General features: G+C 41.9%; 1 protein-coding gene across 6 annotated transcripts in view; it reads left to right on the forward strand.

Annotated features, from left to right (window-relative positions):
• LOC135486482 (D-aspartate oxidase-like) overlaps positions 1–5,385 on the forward strand; it is a 28,554-nt gene extending 23,169 nt beyond the window's left edge. For all 6 annotated transcript variants that reach the window (XM_064769283.1, XM_064769282.1, XM_064769281.1 and 3 more), the window contains 2 exons: positions 1,548–1,767; positions 3,271–5,385. In XM_064769283.1, the coding sequence (XP_064625353.1) occupies positions 1,548–1,767; positions 3,271–3,393 (343 nt within the window). In that variant the 3' untranslated portion in view covers positions 3,394–5,385. The remainder of the gene's footprint in view (positions 1–1,547; positions 1,768–3,270) is intronic.
• Positions 5,386–8,620: the final 3,235 nt, after the last annotated feature.

The raw sequence follows: 8,620 nt of genomic DNA on the forward strand, positions 1-8,620 counted from the left end.
CACGTTTCTCAACCGCAACAGTTATGAACTTGAAACTTTGAACAAATGACCCCCTAGGTCAGTTGACCTTTTTACACTGAATTTTGGTTCGGTCTGATTATTGACTTGGCCACCAGGGGGCCCAAACTCAAAACTCAAAAAGTGTGATTTCTCGCTTATTACTGATTTGTTTTTGATAAAAGTTTCATGGTAGGTACTCCCAGCAAGGATACATCACATATCTTACGGGTTTTTGATTTGACCCACCTTTCAAGTTCACAGAGGTCAAAGTTGAAAACTTTACCGTTCTTGGTACGTTTTGTCGTTGTTCAATGTAAAGAGTTTTAATTTTGTGTAATGATGCATCTAAGAAGCCACTATTTGTATGCCTAGTTTCAGCCAGATCGGAATTCAAATATGGCCGAAATTGCATGTTTTGTGGGTTTTTCCTCGTATTGTGGCAATCCAAAGGTCGTGAGTTCAAACCCCGGTCAAGGACAGCCAAAAATATTTTTATTTTTCATCTTTTCCTTTTTTCTTTTCTGAGTTCTATCTTACATTTTCTTCATTTTTTGATTTATTTGGTGCCATAGATTTAATTAGGCGGCCATCTTGGAAATCGTTTTTTGCCGATTGCTGTAGTGTAACAAGTGATGAAATTGTTATGGTCAGGTGGATGTGTCTACATCACATATCACCCTGGTTTGTTATTTGACCTACCTGTCAGGGTCACTGAGGTCAAAGTTAAAAATATATTCACCATTGTCATGGAGTGGCACGTTTCTTCACTATCATTTTCACCTAGACTCTACAAGCTTGGAACCACAAGTCTCGGATTCACCACTTGGCCAGGGCCGGCTCTGAACTGGTCACAGATGCATGTATAAATTATGAGAGGCCTACATACTGTAGCACTTTCTGTAACTGTCTGCTAAAAATACTTACGGTGAGCACAATGGCCCCTGGCCGTTTCATCTGAATAAATCATGCGAAATGTGCTTTGAAAGACCTTTAGGCCTAAACGCGTTTTTTTCTGTTTATCTGTTCTTTTTATTTCGAGCACTGCTAATGCCGCTAGTACCACGGCGCGAGATAAAACGAGATTGCAAGAAACGTCCTCGTCCATAAGATCCGTAAGCCAGGCAAAAAGAAGCTGGGTGCTATTTGTCTAGTGTAATGGCACCCAGGGTGCTTATTGTCCAGTCGATCTCGAACCTGGGTACCATTTGTCGGCACCCAGGACGACATCCACCCTTTTAGCCATAGTTACTGGTAAGCTGCAGTTTCATTCTCTTAACAAAAATGACACACCAGACTGACTAAGAAAGTCTGTGATGGGCATTCATTTCTAGATCATTGATGACGATACGTAGCAGAGTTCCTTTTTGGACATGATGGTAATATGTTAAGGTTTCATACGAACGTCCGTGGTTTCTTACATGAAAACTATACAGATTCCATAAAATCCGAAAACGAACTCTGCTACCGGTACTTATCTACTATCAGGAAACATAATGACAAAGACAAGCCGTATCAGCTGATGATTAATGGAAATCACTATATTTCAGAAATGACCACGTCATCCTCGGAACAACATGGCATCCAAATGACCTTGACCCAGAACCAAGGTTAGCAGACAGGAAACACATCCTGAATATTTGCAGTAGCGTATTCCCGGCGATGAAGGATGTTGAGGTCGTTGGCGAGATGGTTGGTTGGAGGCCGGTCAGGGCGTCTCTGGAGAGAGTTGAGAAGGAGGAGATGGAAAATGGGGGCAAGAGATTCACGGTGAACACTTTACAGTACTTATAAAACTTCAGAGAGCATTTCAATCATTCTCTAAAGCTTGGTACTTCTTCAGCGTTCGGTTGATCATGCAGATATCAGATCTGCAGTGTGGATGCATCGACAAAACGGGTGGTTCGCGTCAGGTCGTCAGCATTTCCCCACAGCTTCGTCTGGAGTGTTGTCTTGTCGGGCCAGAACTTCCTGCGTGCCGGCTCTAGTAGTGGACAAGTGTTTAGGATGTGCTTTGGGGTCTGTTCTCTGTTGCCGCACTCGCAGTTGGCCGTTTCTCGGATTCCTTGTCGCTTCAGGTGTTTGCAGTGTCCTGTCCGAAGCCGGTATATTGTCACCTGGCTCCTTTGGTCTAGCTTGTGGATGCTGTCCTGTGCTGTTCTGTAACCGCCAGTCTGCCTGCTCCAGCTCGCCTTGTAGCTGGCCTTTGGAGGGTCTTGTACTCCGCATATGAGATCCTGTGTTGGAACTGCGGGAGCATGCTGCCTTGCTTGGCTAGGTGATCAGCTTGGTCATTTCCATGCACTCCTGTATGGGCTGGGATCCACTGGATGATAATTCTCTTCTTGGAGAGAAGGGGACCTAGCCTGTCTAGTAGGCTGTCAGTCAGTGTCTCAGCTTTCCCGCTCCGGAGAGCTTGGAGGGCTGACAGTTCTCTTTGGCGATTTGGGGATTTGCAAAAACTCACTATCATCCAAGCAACCCGGTTTATATTCTTGACGTCAAAGAGAGAAATACACACGTGTCCCGAGGACTTCAAAACAAGTACAAGGGTCATTTTTGTTTTTGGCAAAAGAATTTCAGCCCAATGGCTTTTATAGTGAACCTTATAGATTTTCATCTGGGCTTGTAACCTGTTGAGATGTGAAACCTCCAACAGAGTTGTGACACAGTACATGTACGCTGCTTAGCTAATAATCTCTGAGTAAATCATATCCGCGACGTGTTGTTCGCATCAGAGAAAGATGCTTATTAATCATAATTTTAGATAAAAATCAAACATTTCACATACGGATGAGACCTAGTTCGCATGAAGGGGCCGTGCCGGTTGGTGAATTTGGTCGGGTTTTATTTCTGGAAACAAACCTTGTGGCTCCAAAACTGCAGCAGAGTTTCTCTCTTCTATATTTTTACAGACATAATTATTAGTTTTAGTTTTTGAAATTTTCACAGATGGATAAATAAATGTAAGAAATGCAATGGTTGCAAAGATATCTTAAAGTGGTACACTGTTCGTAATTACTGGTAGTCCAGGAAAATAGAAATGCAGTTACACAATGCGTAGTGTAGTTATCATGCATACACATTTGCTGAAACTTAATCTATAGTATTCGTAAATCTACACAACAGCAATACTAAAATTTATATTTAGTACGTATTTATGCAATTGGAAATTTCCAAATTCAATTACAAATTTAAAATGAACGACGTAGGCTTTTAAAATACCTTTTGATTCCAATATGTTTATCATGCTCATTCATCTGCATTTTTCAGGTTGTTCACAATTATGGCCATGGTAAAGAGGGCATCACTTTACATTGGGGTTCTGCCATCGACGCGGCAAATCTCGTGCGGGAGAGCTTACAGACAATGAAGCCTACCCTCGCGAAACTATGACGATGCTGTCCTTATACATGCTCGGAGATAGTCGGGCCAACAGTACTCTGCTGCGCGAAGGTCGCTGACACTTTGATAGGTATTCGCAAGAAAAATCGATTGATTGAAATTTCCTACCTGATCGGATGCTGTTTCCCGCGTTTTCTTTATCGCTTCTCTAAAGCCTCGAAATAACCCCAAAATAAAGTATCAACGGGAAGATATTTTCACAGTGTCTGTTATAATCGCAATATACAAGAGCTTTCAAAACTTACTCCCAAAACTACGAGAGCCCAGAAGAGATTCGAAAGTCGAAATTCGAAACTCTCGACTTCGAAATTCAAAACTCGACTTCGAAATTTGACTTCGAAATTCAAAACTCTCGACTTCGAAATTCAAAACTTGACTTCGAAATTCAAAGCTCTCGACCTCGAAATTCAAAACTCGACTTCGAAATTCAAAACTTAAAATTGACCAATGGCAAACCGTCTTACAACACAAGAATTAATTGGCTGGCCAATCATATCACTTCAGCATGATACACTTTAAACGCCGCCTTAGTAACTCATTATGTATGTATTGTATGCCCTGGGCCTGGGGCATACAAATGATTCAACCTGATTCACATTAAAGGGAATCTATGAGCGGCTGCCAGCTAGGCGAAATTAAGCTGCACTAAATCGCCAATAGGGTTCTCTCCTATCTCATAGTATATCGAAACTGTTCTGGTATGCGCCAGGAAAATATCGGTGAATGAAACAAGACCCAGACCCCTGAATGCATGAAGTCCCACTTTTATTCCCAGCCCCTTCCGATAGTAAATGTTTTGGCACTTGCAATTCGATAGAGTGTGTTCAATAGTCATGACAAATGCACATTTTTGCTTAGGATATTTATGTCATTTTAAAAAATCTCTTCCATAACCCTTGATAAAGACCCCCAATCTTTCATATGAGCTGAGTTAGCCATAAAGACCCTGACTGACTGCATTGCTGACTATGAGGGGTGTTCTCAAAAGGTCACCAGCTGTCTGAAAAAAACAATCACCTGTAGCGCGCAAAAACTAATCTTCAAAATGAACAATTAAGCAGGAATTTTCTAGTAATGAAAGCAACAACAAAATTGTTGCATCATAGTTCACACATACATTGTGAAAAAGAACGAAAATAAAAAAGAATAAAAAAGTGACTTTTTGGACATTTTTTAAATAGCCTGTTACATAATGAAGAGACAGGATAAGCTGGGTCCAAATACAACAGATACATGACCAACTAGATATACCATTCTCTGCTGAAACTCGCATTTACTTATCTTATTCTATCTCTGTGATATTAAAAAATATAAAAAAAAACCTGTGGACATTTACTGTACAGTCATGTACATAGTGCACATAGTAACATACAATAATAACAAAATTACACACACGAAGACCATTGGTCATTGGTCAATTTCAAGTTTCGAATTTCGTAGTCAAGTTTTGAATTTCGAAGTCGAGTTTTGAATTTCGAATTTCGAATCTCGATATGAGCCTTCTGGGCTTTCGTACAAAATAGAACGTGATGTGCCGGGGTGATGCGGCTTCCAGGTCCGGTTGTTTAGAACGACTCGTGTTGCAGTCGAAAATCGAAAGTCGAAAGTGCCCCCTCCCCGGAAAATTGTCCAGGCGGCCCTTATTATATTGATTATGGGATATGGTTCTATACGGCATTCAGTCCTGCATACTGAACTTCAAGCGGTAATGCCTCCGTTACCTCCGCCCGCGTTGTCTGTAAAGCTTAGCAATGTCAGTACGTGTACATTGAGGGTCAAGATACCAGTCCTGAGGACGGGCGTTCACTTTTAACGGCTTATGATGAAAGACGCCCGGACGCCTCATTACGCCCGACGCCCACGCCCGGCCCACCACGCCGAGATCTGTTGACTACCTTTACCAAAAGGATGCTAATTGTTATTTGATTGTTAGTATGGACAAGCAGATTTAATTCAATAAAATATTCTATGTTTGAAAATAGACGACCGACTTCTGTTATATACGTTGTCCCTCCGCATAAGCTCCCGCCAAGGAGGATACCGCGGTGACGTCACATCACGTGATCCCGACCCATATTAGTGATCGCTATGGCCAATCAGATTCAGTCTACTGACAGCACCAGCACTGAACACATCTCCACGTCTCACTGTCTGGTGCGCTCCTGTACACAAAAACACCAATAGACATGAAATATTGCAATACCTAGTATGGATTCTTCCTGTGTAAAATAAAATTTACAGAGCAGATTAACTTCCACGAATAAAAAAGACGTTTGGCGTGGCCAAAGTGCGAAAATAATGTCTCCGCTAAAATACACTACGAAATACACTAGGCAATGCACTACGCAATATACAGTAGAGATGCAGTTGAGTTTGTTATTGTTTTGACTTAGAAGCCCGCCCATATCATAATATATTCATGTATTCATGAAGTATGAACTCATTTCTGTCCCATACAACTCTAAGAACAGTCAATTTATCCTTAAATCATCACCGAAACCGCGATATCCGCAGGAAGATTTCGTTCTAGTGTCCGAAAATGCATGATCTTACAGGGGCGCTAACTCGACAAATAGAGGGGATCTATGGGGATCTATGCGAGTTTTAGCTATTACAGGTCTCGAACTTGTAAAATCTGTAAATGCCTCCAAATCCCATTATGATAATAAAGAGATTGCCCCATATCTGGGAGACTGTTTTGAAACCATCGCTAATTTTGGAAGATCGGTGCCCGGCTATTTGGTTTAAAAAAACCTATTTTTCCCCATCAAAACAGCACTTTTCATTATTCAAATGATAGCTTATTTTCTGAAGACTTATTTCATAGCAGAAAAGTACTAATAACTCTGATTTGATGCGAAAATTCTAACTTTTTTGATGACTTGATTTTCCCCTTGGCCGTGGATCGAGTTTGTTTACAATATCCAGCGCCATCTTGGAAAAGCCGTGACGTCACCGCGGTATCCTCCTTGAGCTCCCGCCGCCAGGTGGCCAGTGTGTAACCACTATTGGCCAGTTCCGGGCCACTCTGTAATGAAATCAAGAGAGTGGTTGAGTCGCCCTATGCTAATTGTCATTCTCCAAACAGCGATAATATTCAAGCATATTATCTCTGCCAGTATTGGCCTCCAATTAGTTAACGTATACATACATGAACTGTGTTAGAAGCTCGTATAAGCCATCGCCTCATCGTAAAAATTATTTCTCAAGGTTTGAGATTAAAAATTACTTCTCAAGGTTTGAGATAACGATCTCTTCTGCAATGTATGCCCCCCCCCCCCCACCCCGAGTTGTTCTCCACTGGCGACCGTGCTGAATGATCTTCCAGTACAGCTGCTCCTTCAAAATAATTATAACAACTCGAAGTTGAAGTATCGATGTGTCTTTACTGGAGACGATAAATGAATGAATGACTTAAATTGAATGAGCTACCCAGGCTTGCCCAGGGTTTATATATCCGTCAGCAGCTCGGAATGCCTTGGGCACCAAATAAGGTTCTGATCTTTGGAGGAACTGCCTTCCGAGGTGCTGACGCATTCACAATATCAATCTCGATAAGTTTTATTAACATCCCAAATAACATAGATATACTCTTGCGTTAATCAGCAAATTGAAATTGATTATGTGTTCTGGCGATCAACGAATTGACAAGATGACGATAAGATAACTATGCCAGAGGTTAATTACTTTTTGAAGAGGACTGTATATTTATATGGTACAAGCTATCATTAGATACCTACAATTCACTACAGCTGTAAATGCTTCAGCCTAGAGCCAGCGGCTCCGTACTAGTTTTACACACGATTGCGGTGTCTCTTCTCCGGCATCTACAACAGGCTATCCTCCGTCTCGTGTTCGATTGCAGACCTCGGTCTTCCAGCCCGGAACGTCAGTAGAAGGGCGTAGTAGATTATATATATATATCAAATTATCTTCCCGCCAAGGGGAATATATCAATACAAGTTTTTTCCGCTAAGGGATATATACTAAAATGCTTCTCACAACTCAAAACGTGCTACAACACAAACAGTCTGTAACATTGACTCAGGCTGACTGAAGCAACCTGACCGCTAGCTAGGACTATATAAATGACTTCGACTCAACCGGTTCTGCCCAGATGGCAACAGACTAGTCCTAACTAGCCGGCAGGTCGTAACAATAAACTAGCCAGTAAATTAAGAATACTATACCGCCACGGGTATTCTATAAACGGGGAGGGACGTCAACAGCAAGGCCTCGTCCTTCTCGATCTCTGCAGGGCGGATTCGTCCAAATCGTCAACACGGCTTCTGGCGTAAGCGGAGAGACAGTGATGGAATCACACCCACTGGCTTCTAACTATATAACTATCAAACAGTCACCTGAATTCAACATACACAGATTAAAACGTGGGTTAACACAACATCTTTTTAGTCCCAAAATACAACTGGGTTTTTATATAATGGTTTTCCAAAAAAATCCGTTCGCACGGTCTATAATTATTAAAGTCTATATAACAGGTTCGAGTATGTCCAATAACACCAATGGACTAAAATACTAAACGATAACGATTCATTCTAACCGAGAATCAACAACATTACAGCCCATTCATCGAAAATAGGCCTAAAAGAGTGGAGTGGAAAGTTGCTCAGGTCGACCTGATCTACGCGAGCCTATTCGAAGCACCTGGTCCGCAAAGACCAGAATGCACCTTCAAACATTAATACACCCCCTTTTAGACCCCTTCTCAAACTATAGAAAACCATGTCAATTAAATGCACAGATAGCTATACATTAGCGAGAGGAAGACACAAAATGGTGATACGTTACAAACACAGCACGATACACACGGTCAGTGCATCGGCCGTATACAAATGTACGTAAAGCGTGAAAGGCTTCACACCGGTGAAATTATGGCATTTTCCATTCTATCGGTAAAGTACGGCGTGAATCAATCATAAGAACGTTACCACCATTTCAACGCTGCTTCAAACCATTTCAACCATCTCGCTACGAACTTCTGGGCGTTGTCATCTATAGAATAGTACAGAACCGGCGGCGATCCTCACTCAATCGCGGACGGAGTCGAAGTGCTGTCTTGAACACACATGCCCATGGGTGTTACCTAAGTCTCGCCAACATCTCGCAAAATCTCGGTAAACAATTTTTTGGCGCGGAAATAATAATACAATAACGGGGTCAAACCGGGTCAAGGGAGAAGTCAACTGACCGCAATAAC

Source organism: Lineus longissimus, chromosome 4 (genome assembly GCF_910592395.1).
Source record: "Lineus longissimus chromosome 4, tnLinLong1.2, whole genome shotgun sequence".
NCBI lineage: Eukaryota > Metazoa > Nemertea > Pilidiophora > Heteronemertea > Lineidae > Lineus > Lineus longissimus.